This window comes from Bubalus bubalis, chromosome 4, assembly GCF_019923935.1.
Source record: "Bubalus bubalis isolate 160015118507 breed Murrah chromosome 4, NDDB_SH_1, whole genome shotgun sequence".
NCBI lineage: Eukaryota > Metazoa > Chordata > Mammalia > Artiodactyla > Bovidae > Bubalus > Bubalus bubalis.
The window spans coordinates 161,769,049-161,787,139 of record NC_059160.1 but is presented as its reverse complement, the minus strand read 5'-3'; the positions used below and the strand labels follow the sequence as shown (position 1 = coordinate 161,787,139).

Genomic DNA, 18,091 nt, shown 5'->3' with positions numbered 1-18,091 from the left:
GAGGGAAGAGGAGACCCTCCTTCCTTACCTCCTTCTCCAGCAAATCAGTCCCGTGCTTTCTTGTGAGTCTGCACCTTTTCGAAACACAGGGCTTAGTATTCTTTCTAGTGATTCTCACCCTTCGGGCAGGTGCTAGTGATCGTTAGAGACAGGGCTGCTACTGGAGCCAAATCCAACCCTGCATGTGGCAGCCAGTGAGGAACAGACATGAATCACGTATTGGAGGCAAAAAAGGTTGTTAACCCACTTTCCCAGACAGAGAGGGGAGCGGGCGAGAGACATTCCCCAGCAGGAAGCTCTCTGTGACAGCGCATGCCCAGCTCAGCGGGAGCCATTCTCATGGTTTGTTCATTCATTCATTTATTGACTTAACCCTTAATTGGGAGTTTATTTATTTACTGATGTGCTCATTTCCTGAGAACCAGCCAAAGCCAGCCAGTCTCCCAGTGAACATTTCTTTAGCTTCTCCCGTGTGCCTGGCCCTGCACCCAGCCCTGGGGATACGTGGCAAAACATGGGGCTGTGCTGCAGAGGGGTTGGACTCTGCACAGGCTGGCATGGCCACATATGCTCCTGAACTATGCCAGGGCTCTGCCACATGTGTGTCTTTGCAGGTATGAGCTCGGCCTCTGTGACTCTGGCCAGTGCCCTCCAGGTCCGGGGTGAAGCTCTATCTGAGGAGGAAATCTGGTCCCTCCTGTCCCTGGCAGCTGAGCGGCTCCTGGAGGACCTTTGTGATGGTAAGAGCGTATGTCTGGGGCAGTTGAGTCACAGGGAGTTGAATGTGAAGCTTCCCAAACAGCTTACTGATGTGTCTGTCATCAGTCCGAGGTGTTAGACTGAGCAGGCACGGGACACCCCCACCCCACCCCCATGAAGCTGCTCTGGGAGGGCAGCTCTGTCTCTTGGACCCATGGAATGCCACAGAGTTGGAAGAAAGTCTTTTTGCCTTGGTACGGTAGCCTTTCCAGGCATGGTGTTTAGGGAGAGAGAGGCTGGGAGCTTTATGGGGCTCTCCCAATACCTGGGCAGCCTGGGCAGAACCAGAGACAGGAGGCACGGGGCAATCACCGGGATGGTTGGCATTCCCACATCATCCCCTGTCAGATGCTGCAACCGTTAGTAGATAGAACCCACACACTCAGTGGTCTAAACTGGGGAGGTTAATATGAAGAATTGTTAAACTAAGATAGAGGAGTAACCGTCAGATATGAGAAAACTTGACATGGTTTCCTAGGACTGAGGGCATACCCAGTGAGGGACAAACTTTGAAGGGAAGCCCCCTCTCCAAGTTGGGGTTCAGATCTGCTGGAGGAGCTGTGCTTGCAGACCACGATGATGGAGAAGTTCTCTGCTCTACCTGGCTATGGGTGTCTGCAGCCACGGGACACTCACGGTACAGGCATCGCCTACAGGGGCAGGGTGACTCCCTGGATGTGGACAGGCAGAGATGAGCCACAGCTCCAGGAGCTAATGCCTGCAGGAGGCCCGGAACCTGCTGTCTCTGGAGATAGGGTTGAGAAGCGATCACTTCACAAGGTCAGACCGAGGGGTGGCCTAGGGACCCAGAGTCCAGGGCGTGTGCAGGAGCAGAGGGTCACTCCTCACGCATACACCGCTAACCCCAAAGAAACAGCAGGAGAGCCCGCCTCCCGTAATGTCTCTCCAGCGCCCTCTACTGAGAAAGCTGTACATTACTCTCGCAGTGAAAGCGAGAACTCTTGCCGTCAAAGGAGGGAGCAGGTATTGAAACATGGATTTGCAGTTTCCAGGCACTGAATTGATAACTGGGACAAACAATTGAGTGCTCACACTCAGATGTCGTGCCAGTCCGCGGTGGAGTTTCCCCATGTGGGAGATCACACATACGCAATCAGGGTGAGGACCCTGGCTGTGCTGTTTGAAGGGAGGCTGTGCGCCTGTATTTACGGCTACATCTTCCTCCTAGTCTTCACTCCTCTTCCCTGCCCTGGAGGCTTTAATGAACAGCTACCGTACGTTCAGAAGACCAGCTGCCTTGGTTTCTAAATTGACTCCAGAGAAATAAGACTTGTGCTAATTTCCAAGTCGATTTGATCGCTCTTCACCTTTTGCCTTGAGACTCTTGGGCCACCTGTGAACTTGGATGTGCTTACTAGTTTCCCAGCCACTGCTGCGGCCACATTTTGTGACACATGCTTCTGTGCCTGCACGTGTCAGGGTTGAATTCTCTCCACTCCCTGGGTCTTGCTTACAGTTCATCTCAGAGAGGGTTTTGGAAGACACCTGCTGGGCACACTCCCACAGATGGTGCTCCAGATGGTGGCCCTATCTCTACACCCCCATCACTGCCTTGGTTTCAGATTCCTCGAACTATGTGGTCTGCCCCTGGTCAGTCTTGCTTTCTGCAACCGGAAGTCTTTCCTTCCAAGACCATGTTTCCCATATAGAGGCAGCTCCTTTCAAGGCCCCTGAACTGCTACAGGGACAGAGCGATGATGAGCAGCTTGATGCATCTCAGGTAAGGCGCATGGTGTCTCTGCAGCATCTTGGGCCTGTCCTCTGGGAAAGGCCTGGTCCCGGTCATCCCCTGCTCCTAGCTCAGCCCCAAGGAGTACTGAAGCAGAATGGATTTAACAAATTTTTTAATGAATTTTAAATGATTTTTTAAAAATTCCCAGGCTGTCTTGCCAGTAATTTATTAGCTCTTAGGTGAGAACAAGTCAACTTCTCTGAGCCCCAGGTTCTATATCTGTAAAGTAGGAGTAATATGACCTAATCAATCAGCTTATTATGAATACTCAAAAAGAAATGCTGGAAGAACTATAGGTAAGTGGTCTTGCAGTAGGTAGCAAAAACCCTAAAAGGACCCAACAAATCCCCAAATGGAATGTATCCCAGGCTTGAGTAAAGACTGATGTAGCTGCACCAATGTTTATCTGTATTGTTGACATTAGTGATAAACTGGAAACAAGCTAAATGTCCAGCGAGAGTGGAGATGAAACAAGACAGCATTACAATGAAACTGTAGAAGCTTAATGACTTGAAAACTAATTAAATATATATAGTATAATTTATATTACATGTATATATATTTACATGTATGTGATCTTAGTTGTGTATACACACACACACACACGCCCAAGGTTCTAAAAATAAATGTCTGCATCGATTATTTCTGGATGTCAAATCAGTGGTGATTTTTGTTTTTCCCTGGAGATGTTATACCATGCTGCTTTCTGACAACATATGATGCTTCTTAATCAGGTTGAGTCATAGTATGTCATGTAGAGACAGTTTTGGCTACAAGAAACAAAAAGCCTAAAATATAGTGGCTGGAACCACAGATGAGTTATTTAGGTAACAAGAAGTCAAGAGATTGGTCATCAGCTTTAGTGAATGTCAGCATTTACTAAAGCTGTATATTTTCATTCTATGTTCCATAGCTCTTGACTATTTGGCTTTATGCTTGTTGCCTCATGGTCACATCATGGCTGCCATGATTCCATGTATCACATCAGTGTTCAAGACAGAAACAAGGGGGGAAAGAATGGGACCAGATGCACGTGTTCCTGTTGACAGTAAAGAACAAACTTTTTCAGAATCCCCCTACTTCATGTCTTTCACAAAAAATGAGTGTCATGGTCACTGAGACTTTTAGTCTCTAGAGTAAGATGCAGCAATGTTTAAAGGAGTTGCAGATGGTTGTTGGGCTAGGCAGCCAACAGTGTCTGCCACACATGAAAATAGATTATATTTCATTTACAGGACCATGGAATAACAGAAATGACAAATCTAATCACGTGCTTTTTCTCTTGGATAGATGCATGTCTATTCTTTGGGAATGACTCTCTACTGGTCGGCAGGGTTTCACGTTCCACCAAATCAGGTCTGTGAACAGGATTCCCAAAGTCTTGCCAGGTGATGTCTTTGGATTTATTTAGTCTATTTCCCCAGGGCAGGGACCACATCTGTTGAGCTATGCACCACCACTCTGTCCTCCTGGGTTCTAGGAAGGATTGCCAATTGATTTTAAAGAACTGCTTTTGCTGAGTCCAGAAAGAACCTCAGAATCCTACTCAACATGGCACTCCAGGCAGCCACAATTTGGGATTGGCAAGCAAGATAAGGCTTATATGCCACTCTAGTCCAGGGGAAGTAGGAAGCTAGAGAATTTTATGGTTGCTGAAGATACCAATTTATAGAAAAGGTCTTAAAGCAGCCCTTACTGAAGTGATATGCTTCCATGGAAAAGGGTTCTGTGCTTAATGCATCTGGGAAAATGTTCCCTACAATGTCTTCTTCTTGAAGATTTATCAGAGTAGTTTATTAAAGACTCTGAGAAGGCTTAACGTGCAGAAACTTTTAAGCTTTATCATAGCATTTTATAAAGACTTTGACTACAGAATGCATACGTGTCTGCTTGTATGTGTAAATATTCATCTGACACTATGACTATTTTGTGGAAACTAGTGTAATGGGAATACATGTTGGAAAACTCTATCCAGTCTGTTTGGCTTCTCTCTTCCTTCCTCCCTTCCTTTTTTCCATCTCACCCTTGTCTTCTCCAATTCAACATTCTAGTGCATCCGGTGCTCCCAGAGACCCGGCCACCGTACTCTTCTGTGGAATTATTCACAGCTCTCCACTCCCCAGGGGGCTGCATTTCACTCCTCAGCACAGAGTGTGTGGCCTACATAATAGCACACTGCACTTGCAAGGGCCCCACACTTGATTTAATGCTCTGCATTAAAGTTCTGAGCCGTTTGAACAAGGGCATTGTCCTTTTGCCCTGGGCCTGGTTCTGCCCGTGGTCCCCTTCCTTCCAGACACGTGCCAGCCTTTGCCCCCACTGCTTCCTCCATCTGTGGCTCACCTCCCACCTTTCTCCCAGTCAACCCGAGTGTGCTTTTTGATGTTTCATTCAAGTTGCTTCCCCATCTCCCTCCTCCCTCCCCAGGATGGGCCAAGTGCCTTCCTCTGTGTTATGACCTTGTCTTGTACTTCCCAAGATCAAAGCCCTTGTCACCCTGTACTGTGCTTGTATCTTTGAGTGACCATCTTCTCGGTTAGAGTTTGAACCTCCTGAAGACAGGGACTGTCTTCCGCCTTGTATCTCAAGCAGCTGTGCAGTCTAGGCACGTTAGAGGCCCTCGGATGTGCTGTATGAGTGTAGGAGTCAGCAGTCTGCATACATGTGAAGATAGAAACTCACAGCCGATGCTCCATGGCAGGAAATGCTAGAACAGCCTTCATCTGAAAAATGGCTTGCAGTGTGGATGAGCGTTAGAAAAATATCTGATTGTGAGTCTGAATCTGACACCCTTTCCATATAAATGGTGGCCATTTAAACGCATGAGGAAAGTGTTTAATAAAATATCCATTTTTCCTTTTGCCTGATGAGTTCGTGTGACATGAAGTTCAATCAACAATTATTGACTTTATGCTTACCACTGGTGATTCCAAAGTGAAAAAGCCACAGTGCTTATGGTCTTGGAACTCACATTCTAGGGGAAAGACCCAGTGAGAACCACCTAAATAATTTGAGAAAATGATAGGCTGCCCAGGTGAATGTGAGTTAAATTTGATCTGGTTTGATCTGGGTCCTTGCATAGGCAGAAATCCACTTTGTCAAGCACCTGTTTTTCGTAGGGATTTTAAGCATGTGTTTGGGCTCCCCAAGCACCAAAGGGCGTTCCAGATTAGAGAGCGGCAAACTGCACACAGCTGGTGCACAGATAATTGCTCTGCATTTTGTGGTCTCGGTGAAGTAGCCTGTGTCCCCCTCTAAGCCACGCAGAAGGAGTGGGCATCTGTCTAGTTAATGAGAACATCCGTTCTTGCTGGTCCCCGGGCGTGCCTGACAGGACATCGCCCTCAGTGGCTGCAGCTCTGTCAGCCTCTCACAGGGCTGCCCTGCTGTCCAGCCCCTGCAGCTTTGCCAGCCCCTGCACTCCATCTTGCTGACCATGTGCGAAGACCAGCCTGGCAGGAGGCTGCCGCTGCAGTCTGTCCTGGAAGCTTGTCAGATTCATTGGGAAGAAGCGGCTGTCCACCCAACTTCTGCCAATCTCCACGTCAGACAGCTGGTCGGCTTGGTCCTGGGCACCATCTCTGAGGTCAGTGTGGAGCTGTGCTTTTCAACCTTGGGGCCTTTCCCTGGCCATGTGTGGCTGTTAAAATTCAAATGAGCTACGTTATAGTTCATCAGAAGGAAATACAACATTCAATTCCTCAGTCACACCTACCACACTTCAGTGCTCATTAGCCACTTGCAGCTGGCGAGGGCCATGCTGGACAGGGAGGATCCAGAACTTTCCTGTTATTGCAGTTCTGTTGGGCAGCGCTGATGAAGACCTTTGTGGGAGCCTAGATTTCTAATGTGGCCAAGACCTCTGGGATCTTTAAAAGAGCCTCTTTGCATTAAAATGATTATATTTATGACCCATGAGTTACCTCTCTTGTCAAAATTCAAATCTAGGCCTGACACGAGAAACCTCCCCTGCCTGTGCCTACGTGGTCCCTGGTCCCTCCCTCTCCTCTGCCATCTTATGCCTGCAGAGGGTCCCCCTGCTGTGGTTGTCTCGTTGTGCTGCTTGCCACGTCGTGTGGTTGCACCCTTTGTGTGTTCTCCAGCACCTAACGAGGGGTCTGACACATACTAAGCATTTGGCTTAGGCTGGGTTATCCTGAAGCAAAGTCAGGGCATTTTTGTGCAAGTCAGTTATTGGGGAGGTGCTCCTAGGAGAGGGAGTGATGGAAGGATGTGTGGGTGGGTCAAGCTGAGTAAGGTGGTGGTCTCAGGTGGAGACGGCCTCAGCCTGGTGTCACGGGTAGCTCCAGAGCAGGAAGCGGACCAGCCTTGGTTCCCCTCGAGGCCAGGTCAGAGCTGGGACTCAGGTGGGGCAAGTGAGGTGCCAGCTGTGCAGGGCTGCCCTTTTACCAGGGGGCTTGTTGCAGAATTGAGACCAAGACTAACAAGGAGCCGTGTGGGTGGAGAGCAGGGAGTAGCTGGGGAAGCCACCCACAGAGAGTCAGAAACTGCCTCTCCCAACCTGTCCTCCTGTTTTGAACTTCTCTCTTGGCGTGTAAACACGTTACTCCTGTCCACTGAGCCGCAGGATTCAGTGCGGAAGGAGGGGCTTTTTTATTTGAAAAACACTACAGCGTGCCTCCCATCAGAGTGCCATTGTGCCCCGATGAACACTGTGATGATGCTCAGCATTGTCACCAGAACATTGTAAAGTGATTTTGATCACTTATTCAGCTCTAACTGGGACACTGAGCTAGCTGAGCTACAGGGGTGTGTGAAGCACACAGTGAGGTCGCAGGCGGCAGACAAGCAAGTGAGTTTGTTGCAACGTGGTGTAATAGAGGCAGATGTGAGCAAAGTGCTGAGGGAGGCGATGAGAAGACATTCGTATCAGCGGTTATGGAGAGGCCAGAGGTGGAGAGGACTAGAGGTGGAGACGATGTAGCTCTGAGTCTTGGAAGCACAGGGGCGATCATCAGGGAGACCCTGGCCTGTGGTGGGGGCACGTGAGCCAAGGCACAGGTGTTCGTGAGTGGGCAGGTTTTGGGGGGTGGGGGCAAGTGTGTGGTTGGTGGGCGAGTGTGTGGGTGAGCCCGCCCTGGTGGCTACTGTTCTCCTTGCTGGACTCCCAGTGTGAAGGACAGACTCTTCCACATTGACTCAAGCTGACGGCCAGGCTGTACGTTTTTATGTAAGTGTCCCCCTTGACCTTGGGATGTGGATGTGTGATGCACTTGGCGGCCAGGCTGTATGTCTTTCTGTAAGTGTCCCCCTTGACCTTGGGATGTGGATGTGTGATGCACTTGGCGGCCAGGCTGTATGTCTTTATGTAAGTCTCCCTCTTGACCTTGGGATGTGGATGTGTGATGCACTTGGTGGCCAGGCTGTATGTCTTTCTGTAAGTGTCCCCCTTGACCTTGGGATGTGGATGTGTGATGCACTTGGCGGCCAGGATGTACATCTTTATGTAAGTGCCGCTTTTGACCTTGGGATGTGGATGCATGATGCACTTGGCCATCAGGTGGAGAGGAGGGCGGTGGAGGAACGCTCCTCTGGGCAGCGAGACAGAAGCCACCTGCTCAGGAACAGGCTGCATCAAGCGAGCTGTGAGAGCCGGGCGGCGTGGGCTCTGGGGTGTGCGCATCGCTGCAGAGGTGGGTGCAGCACCCTGAGCCTTCCCTGGGTGGGCCGATGATATCCACTGTATCGTTTCCTGCTCCTTTTGTTGTTTCATGGCCTGACGTCCATGCTGTGGGCTCAGAGAAAGCCCGGGCAAGCCCCATTCTTCCAGGTTGCCCCTGAAGAGAAGGGACTGAGCTTAGGACTCCTCCTGTGTCCTGAGGAAAGCTTCACTTGGAGATATAATTTAGCTGAGTTATTTATAGCCAATGTAGACTCTCTTTATATTGAGTTTTAACTGTCCGAGTTGATAAAAACAAATTTAAGCAAACATCATGAAAGAAAATTTTTTCCTTTAATTGATTTCTAGGTGGAATGAAAGGAGAAACAATTTGTAAAGATTGTTTTTATTGTTGCTCTAAGTGTGTTGGAAGAATGGCTTTTAGAATAATCTTCAAATCTTCTACTGTTCTCTACTTTTCAACTGAATGTGAGATTTGAAAAAGAAAATGATGCTGCTGTCTGTTGTCCTTAAAACAAAGTGCTCTTTCTTGTTAGCCTTTATCTCTCCCAAACTCCCCCAATCCGCTGTGACTGCTATTTCTGTTTACGTTTCTTGCACGAGGAAACAGAAAGTTCAAGCAACTCTGTCAACATCACACGGCTATCAAGTCGTGATGCTGATATCCGTACCCTAAGTTGCTTAATGCAGGAAAACAGTGCTATTTGCTTCTGCCTGCGCCTTTCACTATGATGTCTGGTTAGTTTCAGAGAGAAGCACAGAGACCCAGAGCTCCCTGGAGCCCGGACTGAACACCTCAGCACACGGTCGCTGTAGCATCGCTGTGAACAGGTAGGCACAGTGCTGTGAGCTTGGGGTGGAGTATTGGCGTGGGAGCGGCTGAACCCTGCTTCTTCTCTTTTTGATTATTAATGAGAAAAGTGAAAGTGAAGTTGCTCAGTCGTGTCCAACTCTTTGGGACCGTCCATCCATGCAAGAGTACTGGAGTGGGCAAGAGTACTGGAGTGGGTTGCCATTTCCTTCTCTAGAGTATCTTTCCGACCCAGGGATTGAACCTGGGTCTCCTGCATTGTAGGCAAATGCTTTACCGTCTGAGCCACCGGGGCTTTTTGATTATTAATGAGAAGTCTCTTGCTTTTCAAAGACAACCCGACCCTATTCCAGTGGCAGGTGAGGAAGCCACGTTTAAGCAGATTTGGATTCAGGGTGACGAGGGGCCTGAGGGCAGTTGTCCCATTAGGGTGTTCTCTGTCCTCTAGGAGCCAAGTTAGGCTCAGTTTGGAAACAGCATGCTGTTACGTAGAGACTGTCTACGTTACATGAGCTGCACGACAGCCACAAAACACAGTGTTAAAAACAATGATTTATTTAGCTTTTGATTCCATGTTAGAAATTTAGGCTCTGTTCAGCCTAGAGGGAAGCTGTTTCCACCGGTAACTGTTGCTTCTTCTCTGACTGCTGGCCAGCGCCCTTCCAGTTCCAGTTCCCCCAGACCTTCAGGAAGGCCGACGATTCAGCTCCGGTTCTGCTCTCCCAGAAAACTCACGGCCGGCAACTCCTTCCCAAAGGGGATTTTTGCAGAGAAAGGGAAAGGTGAGCAAAGAGGATGGAAGGGCACTGCCACAGGCGGTGTGAGAGAGGAGCCGTGTGCGGCTGGCACAGCAAGTGAAAATGCGCAGGATCCTGCTGAGGGCCAGCCTCCCCGGGCTGAGACTTACAGAGCTGGACTGAAGTAACCTCCAACCTGGCAATCCAGGGCGATAGGTGTTATGGAGTGGCCTTGCTATAAACTCTGTAGGATAGCAAGTTGAAGGTGCCAGGTCCCACCGTTCAGGAAGTTCACAGCTGTTGATGTGCGGTGGGGACAGAACAAAGGAGGTGGTAAGAGAGCTGACGGGGCTGAACATGCTTGGAAGGGCCTTCTGAACAGGTGATATGTAGAAGCAAAGGAGTGGGTGGGATAGTTCGGGAGAGAGATTCTCCAAGCTGGTTGGCACAAGAGCAGGGGAGTTTGGATGAGTGTGGGGAGCTGGGGCTCAAGAGTGGCAGGCCGGCTTGCCCCGCTGGGAAGTCCAGGCTGACAGGAGAGACCATGTCGGGGGGCCCTGCTCATGGCTCCGGGGACCCGAGACTCCTGGCAGGCAGTCTGGTCTCTGCTGAGGGGCCAGCTTGGTACACCTGTGCTGGAGGGTCAGCTCGGGCGTGGCCCCGGGTGTGCCTTCTGCCTGAAGCAGCCCTGGCGCCAGCAGTCAGAGCCACTCTCAGTGTTTAGATACAAAGCACCCCTTCCTCCATGTGTGATACTGGCATTAGCTGAAAAACTGACCACACAAGGCCACAGTGGCCATGGGGATAGGCACCCCTGGATCTGTGACAAGCCCTCCAGAGCAGGCTGTTCACGGATGAGGCCGCCTCTGCCTGGCCTTCTGTTTGAGCATTAGGAGCCCTTTGGGAATGTCAGACCCTGAAGCCCCCAGCAGGCTTTGTCTGCTTGTCCTTCTGTTGTGAAGAGATTTTCCTGATGTGCTCAACTAATTAGGGATGAGCGGAGCCTGGCATAGCCTCAGGACATCCTCTCCTGTGTGGCAATGAGTGCCGTATTCCACTCCAGCCCCTGCTGCCCTCCAAGACCACTCTCAGGTCCTCATGAGCTTGGAGGGATGGGGGTCGAATGCTTCTATAATACTAGCAACTCTCTCAGGACATGCATTACCCCATGGCTGCACTTTTGGCCTCTTGAGACAGGAGTCCTGATGGGTACCCTTGGGGGACACATTAGAAGGCCCACCTGGGGGCGTCCCTGGAGGTCCACTGGTTAAGACTTTACCTTTCAATGATGTGGGTTTGATCCCTGGTTGGGGAGCTAAGCTCCCACATGCCTTGTGGCCAAAAGAGTAAAACATAAAACTGAAACAACATTGTAACAAATTTAATAAAGACTTTAAAAATGATCCACATTAAAAAAAAATCTTAAGGAAAAAGGCCCACCCAATCCTGTGATTCACTGGTGTTAGTTTGGGTGAATTTCTTAACCTTTTGGAACCTCCACTTCTTGCAAAAGGGGCTGAGAATGTGCACCCCACAGGATGATGGCTGGGTATAAATAATAACGGCATCAAGGCATTTCCTGGGTCACAGGTGTGCTAGGAACATGAAGTACTGTGATACTGAGAATGAATACTCAGGCACACTACCGATCCAACATCCAGAACAAGGTGAAATGTCTACTTTGAATCTAAATCTCAAAGTATTTTTGTTTTCAAAAACTCTCGTTGCATATATTTATATATACAACGTGTTGTATAATTTTGAGACATATAAGATGTCTCATATGAGACATATAAGATGATATGATGATGCATGAATTACGACACTTAAAATGAAGTGGACACTCAAATGAAGAGCCAGAACATCACCAAAGCCGCACCTGTTTAAGACATCTGCTCCAAGATGCCTAGCCTAGCTAGGGCCTCAGCGCAGTTGACCCTATCTCATTGGAACTTGCTTCCTGCTGCTTTTGGGGAAGGGAAGGCTGATAGTGGGTAGCAGGAGGTGAAACCATGGGAGAAGCTTAGTTCTGAAGCTGGGGGTCCAGCCCTGTGGAACTTGACTTTGATTTCTCTTCTTTACTGAGAGTAACTCTGCCTGTTTCCTCAGTTCTCCAGGCCGGAGTTTGCCCTGATGGCTGGAGAGGCCCCGGTGACCTTGTATTTGCCTGGATCAATTGTGGTAACCGCTGGGTTAGACTGGGATGGGCTGAAGGGTGGTGAGCGGCCAGCTGAGCAGTACCCGAGGCTGATCAAGTTCTGAGGGGCTTACCCTCTCCTCCAGGAGCCTGCCAGCCCTTGCCAAGTCACACTGCTACTTGACATCCATCCTTTAGCATCCTCTTCCTCTTTTGGAAGAAACCTCTATGACTTCTCACCAAGTCCTGCTTGTCCTTCCAGACAAGCCCTGTTTTCATCTTCCTATTTATTCAGGAAATATTGTTGAAGCATCTAGTAGGTGCCAGGCAATGCTCCACACCCCAGATCTCTTGATATGAAAAAAAAAACAAAAACAAAGAGATATTCCTTTTCACACGGACTCTGTGTCCCAGAATTATGCATTTATTTTCTGGAGAGGAAAAGTCAATCTCCCTCCCCTTGGTCTGCTGGCTCAACCCAGGCAGACCTGGATTGGGGGTGAGTGACAGGCTGTCACTCCCGAGGCTCAAGGAAAGAGCTTTGGTGTTGTTAGTCCATTGTGGGCACAGCCACTGCCTGCCTTGCTCTGAGATGTTTGACTGGGACCCTTCCTGAACCAGCACTCCGGGGAGGAGGGGAGAGATATTGGAATATATAAGCGGATAGCTACCCTGAGTGAAGGTTGGCAGAGGTTGCAGGGTAGGGAGGGGAGGAGGAAACTGGAAGGGGCCTGGACACCAGGGAACAGAGAAGCTGCAGCCAAAACCCGTTACCAGAGGTGGGCAGGCAGGGCCGCTGTGGATCCACGCTCTTTGTGCATAATGGGATGTCATTTAGAAAACGCACATTCAAACATACAATCATTACAAGTTTCAAGAGGGCAACTGCAAAGCATTAAATTCAAGCATGGGCATGTGTGTAACACAACAACCAGGACACACAGGTGTGGATGAGCAGGAACCAGAGTGGCTTAGAGTGCGCCCTGCGGCCGTCCCCGCCTGGGGTCACGGGGAATACCACTCTCACAGGGTCCCCAGTCCAGTGCTGGGGAGTGGAGCTGCCGCTGGGTGTGGGAGGGTCATGGTGTGGTGGCAGGCTTGGTCTCAATGGAGCTAAAGCCATCCGCAGCGTCCATCCATGACTGTCTTTTAATGAAGACATTCTGAGGAGGTCTGGGCCAGGCCTCAGGCTAGGCTTGGGGCACAGGGGATGCTTAGCCCTCATCCTTAGGGAGCAGGGCCCCTGAGCACTAGGAACCAGGGGAGCAGAGAAGGGAGTGGGTAGCTCAACCCTCCAGCTTGCAGACGAGAGGTCCTGAGCCCTACCTGGAAACCTGGTAGGAACTGGCATGAGAGGATGGAGGGGAGGGCACCAGGGGCAGTGGGCAGTGTGTGCAGAGATGCGGCGCGGACCGATGGGCTCGGCGGAGGTGACAGTGGTCGGGGTGGGGCTACAGAGGCGGATGCATCTGGAATTAATCTGAGCAGGGCGAGGGACAGAAGGCTGACGCTGCTCCACATCTTTGGATGCACCTCTGCCGATCAACTGCTCAGTTCACAGCAATCCGCTAAGCTCTAGCCCTCCCTCCTCCTTGGACAGGTGCCCGCCCAGGGTCTCTCTGTTGTGCTCTGTGTTGACCTGGGGTCAGTACTGCATTGGTCACTACTCTGGGGGTGTATGGCTCACCGTTGTGGCCCCAGGCAGTCCTCTTGGGAAGTGGAGCCCCAGGGATTTTTGCAGGGGAGAGACATCCGCTACATGAGGCCCCCCAGCCTTCCTGGCCCCTGCAGAGCCTGGCAAAGAGCAGGGATTTGAGTGCAGTTCCGCATTTTGCTAACTGCGCAACTCTGGGCTGGTCCCTTACAGTCTCTGAACCTTGTTTCTAATCTGTTGAACAGGAATCATAAACATACTTGTCTCTTAGGTTGTTTGTCAGTTAAATGAAAAAATATGCATAAAGTGGTTAGCACGGTAGCTGCTGCCGCTGCTGCTGCTGCTAAGTTGCTCAGTCGTGTCCGACTCTTCGCGACCCCATGGACTGTAGCCCACCAGGCTCCCCCGTCCCTGGGACTCTCCAGGCAAGAGCACTGGAGTGGGGTGCCATCGCCTTCTCCAAGCACAGTCGCTAGCCTGTGGTAAAGACTCCATGTCTTTTAGTTACTGTTACAGTTTATACTGTTCTTGTTTTCAGACCAAAAAAGCAAAGTCCTACTTGGCTCTCAGGGGCCTCTGTGTGGTGCTGCTGAGCGGGCAGTGCCTGGAGGTGAAATGTGACATCACATCAACAGTGGGAGCTGTCTTTAGTGCCATTGCATCCTTTGCCAACCTCGGGGAGCTCACCTACTTTGGCTTGGCTTACATGAAAGGTAAGTGGCTCCCAGGTAGCCCACAGCTGGCCTGATGCTTCAGGCAGCCCTGGTGTCTCGGTGTGTGTGTGGTAAGTGTGCTCAGTCACACATTTGTTCCGACTTTTTGTGACCTCATGGACTGTAGCCCACCAGGCTCCTCTGTCCATGGAATTTTCCAGGCAAGAGTATTGGAGCAGGTTGCCATTTCCTACTCCAGAAGGTCTTCCTGACCCAGGGATTGAACCCTGGTCTCCTGTATGGGCAGATCGATTCTTTACCACTGTGCCACCTGGGAAGCCCAATGTCTAGGTCCCCGAGATCTGTTCCCTCTAACAAAACTGCCTAAGACTAAGACGCTGCACTTGCACAGCTAGATACAGAGCGCCCGCCTGCGACAGAAATGGGATAAATGCTCAGCTCCGTGCTTTCTAATTTTATTTTTATAAGGTGGTCTGCTGCTACTGCTGCTAAGTCACTTCAGTCGTGTCCGACTCTGTGTGACCCCATAGATGGCAGCCCACCAGGCTCCCCTGTCCCTGGGGTTCTCCAGGCAAGAACACTGGAGTGGGTTGCCATTTCCTTCTCCAATGCATGAAAGTGAAAAGTGAAAGTGAAGTCGCTCAGTCGTGTCCGACCCTTAGCGACCCCATGGACTGCAGCCTTCCAGGCTCCTCTGTCCATGGGATTTTCCAGGCAGGAGTACTGGAGTGGGATGCCATTGCCTTCTCCGATAAGGTGGTCACTGGGAGGCAGATAAGTGATATCTCCTCTGAGATAAACATTCATACTTTCTTTTCTGGGTGCTAAGTTTCTTTTCACTGGCACTCTCGTCTTTGTTCCCTCTTCTTGGCCCCTCATGGACCCGACAGAGGTCCTGTGCGCTAAATCCAGACAACCTGCTTCCTGCTCTCTCCTATACTCAGTCGGCTCTTGTCTCACCCTTTGGCACAGCTCAGGGCTGTGAGTCTAATGCGTGGTGCCTGCCCGGCTGCTTTTCCCTCTAAATGCGCTCTACTTCCATTTCAGGTAAAGAGTTCTTTTTCTTGGATGCTGAAACCAGGTTGTGCAAAATAGCCCCTGAAGGCTGGTGTGAGCAGCCCCAGAAGAAGAGCTCCCCAAATGCCTTTGTGCTCTTTCTAAGGATAAAGTTCTTCGTGAGTCACCACGGGCTGCTCCAGTGAGTGCTGCAAACTTCTTGGCATTAGAGACAATGGGTAGGCAAGTGCCTGGCAAGTTAACGTGTGCACACATTACAACAGTTGCTGTGTCTGGTCTTCTTTTTACTGGATTCCAATATGACAGAAAAGGGGAAAAAGTCAGTGTTTGGGGACAAGCCCTGGTCAAAATGAAAACTTTACCCTTTTGTTTCAAACATATGCCAGTCAAGGTCAAGTTCTCTCTCCCCTGACCCCAACACGCCCCACCTTCCGGCAGCTCAGTGATGAGGATTGGAGGAGAGGGTCACGGCTTTGGGACTGGATCACTCTCTCTATTCCTTTGCTTATTAGACATACCATCTGACTAAGTATTGGTTTTCTTACTTGAGCCACAAGAACAAACATCTCCATGGATATTGTGGGAAGTGAGTAACCCTGTGTCTTGGGCACAGAATAGCCCTCAACAAGTGACAGGAGGCACGGTATGGATAGACAAGCTCACCCTTGTGTTACTGGCATTGCCCTCTGGGTTCTACTGACTTGTATCCCATCTTCTCTCCTTTTTCTGCTTTGCAGACTGAGGAAACCCTCTGGCTTTAGTGCTCTCCTTTGTCCTCAGCATTCCAGTAACCTTTATTCCTGCATCTCTTTGGCAGGCACAGCTGGACAAGGCATCAATTTTACCTGCAACTTCGGAAAGACATCCTGGAGGAGAAGCTGTATTGCAGCGATGAGACACTGTTGCAGCTGGGGGTCCTTGCTCTGCAGGCTGAATTTGGCAGTTACCCAGAGGAGGTAGGCGTGGCGATCAGGGGCCCTTGGGTGGGGTCACTAGAGAGGCAGTTATGGGACACTGGGGAACTGTTGTAAATGTGAAGACTGAGCCTGTGTTCTTAGTACCTACCACTGAGATTGGGGTAAACTGCATCCACCCAATATCCCTCGTCCAAGGTAAGGAGCATTGGCTGTGCTTTGCTGGAGCAGCCGTGAAGAGATAACCCCACGCCCAAGGTAAGAGAAACCCAAGTAAGACGGTAGGTGTTGCAAGACGACAGCAGAGGGCAAACATACTAAAAACATACTCACAGAAAATTAGTCAATCTAATCACACTAGGACCACAGCCTTGTCTAACTCAATGAAACTAAGCCATGCCCGTGGGGCAACCCAAGATGGGCAGATCATGGTGGAGAGATTTGACAGAATGTGGTCCACTGGAGAAGGGAATGGCAAACCACTTCAGTATTCTTGCCTTGAAAACCCCATGAACAGTATGAAAAGGCAAAATGATAGGATACTGAAAGAGGAACTCCCCAGGTCAGTAGGTGCCCAATATGCTACTGGAAATCAGTGGAGAAATAACTCCAGAAAGAATGAAGGGATGGAGCCAAAGCAAAAACAATACCCAGCTGTGGGTGTGACTGGTGATAGAAGCAAGGTCCTTTGCTGTAAAGAGCAATATTGCATAGGAACCTGGAATGTCAGGTCCATGAATCAAGGCAAATTGGAAGTGGTCAAACAAGAGATGGCAAGAGTGAATGTCGACATTCTAGGAATCAGCGAACTGAAATGGACTGCAATGGGTAAATTTAACTCAGATGACCATTATATCTACTACTGTGGGCAGGAATCCCTCAGAAGAAATGGAGTGGCCATCATGGTCAACAAAAGAGTCCGAAATGCAGTACTTGGATGCAATCTCAAAAATGATCAGAATGATCTCTGTTCGTTTCCAAGGCAAACCATTCAATATCACAGTAATCCAAGTCTATGCCCCAACCAGTAACGCTGAAGAAACTGAAGTTGAACGGTTCTATGAAGATCTACAGGACCTTTTAGAACTAACACCCAAAAAGATGTCCTTTTCATTATAGGGGACTGGAATTCAAAAGTAGGAAGTCAAGAAACACCTGGAGTAACAGGCAAATTTGGCCTTGGGATACGGAATGAAGCAGGGCAAAAACTGATAGAGTTTTGCCAAGAAAATGCACTGGTCATAACAAACACCCTCTTCCAACAACACAAGAGAAGACTCTATACATGGACATCACCAGATGGTCAACACCGAAATCAGATTGATTATATTCTTTGCAGCTAAAGATGGAGAAGCTCTATACAGTTAGCAAAAACAAGACCAGGAGCTGACTGTGGCTCAGACCATGAACTCCTTATTGCCAAATTCAGACTTAAATTGAAAAAAGTAGGGAAAACCACTAGACCATTCAGGTATGACCTAAATCAAATCCCTTATGACTATACAGTGGAAGTGAGAAATAGATTTAAGGGCCTAGATCTGATAGATAGAGTGCCTGATGAACTATGGAATGAGGTTTGTGACATTGTACAGGAGACAGGGATCAAGACCATTCCCATAGAAAAGAAATGCAAAAAAGCAAAATGGCTGTCTGGGGAGGCCTTACAAATAGCTGTGAAAAGAAGAGAAGTGAAAAGTAGAGGAGAAAAGTAAAGATATAAACATCTGAATGCAGAGTTCCAAAGAATAGCAAGAAGAGATAAGAAAGCCTTCTTCAGCAATCAATGCAAAGAAATAGAGGAAAACAACAGAATGGGAAAGACTAGGGATCTCTTCAAGAAAATCAGAGATACCAAAGGAACATTTCATGCAAAGATGAGGTCGATAAAGGACAGAAATGGTATGGACCTAACAGAAGCAGAAGATATTAAGAAGAGATGGCAAGAATACACAGAAGAACTGTACAAAAAAGATCTTCATGACCCAGATAATCAT

The 18,091-nt window shown here is 49.3% G+C and overlaps 1 protein-coding gene across 1 annotated transcript in view; it reads left to right on the top strand.

The window, feature by feature from the left end:
* Window positions 1–598: 598 nt before the first annotated feature.
* FRMPD2 (FERM and PDZ domain containing 2) overlaps window positions 599–18,091 on the top strand; it is a 63,500-nt gene continuing 46,007 nt past the window's right edge. Inside the window, exons 1-11 of the mRNA XM_025284893.2 lie at window positions 599–740; window positions 2,343–2,500; window positions 3,803–3,868; window positions 5,907–6,098; window positions 8,034–8,166; window positions 8,897–8,984; window positions 9,620–9,746; window positions 11,811–11,882; window positions 14,031–14,205; window positions 15,214–15,364; window positions 16,001–16,139. Of these exons, the coding sequence (XP_025140678.2) occupies window positions 599–740; window positions 2,343–2,500; window positions 3,803–3,868; window positions 5,907–6,098; window positions 8,034–8,166; window positions 8,897–8,984; window positions 9,620–9,746; window positions 11,811–11,882; window positions 14,031–14,205; window positions 15,214–15,364; window positions 16,001–16,139 (1,443 nt within the window). The remainder of the gene's footprint in view (window positions 741–2,342; window positions 2,501–3,802; window positions 3,869–5,906; window positions 6,099–8,033; window positions 8,167–8,896; window positions 8,985–9,619; window positions 9,747–11,810; window positions 11,883–14,030; window positions 14,206–15,213; window positions 15,365–16,000; window positions 16,140–18,091) is intronic.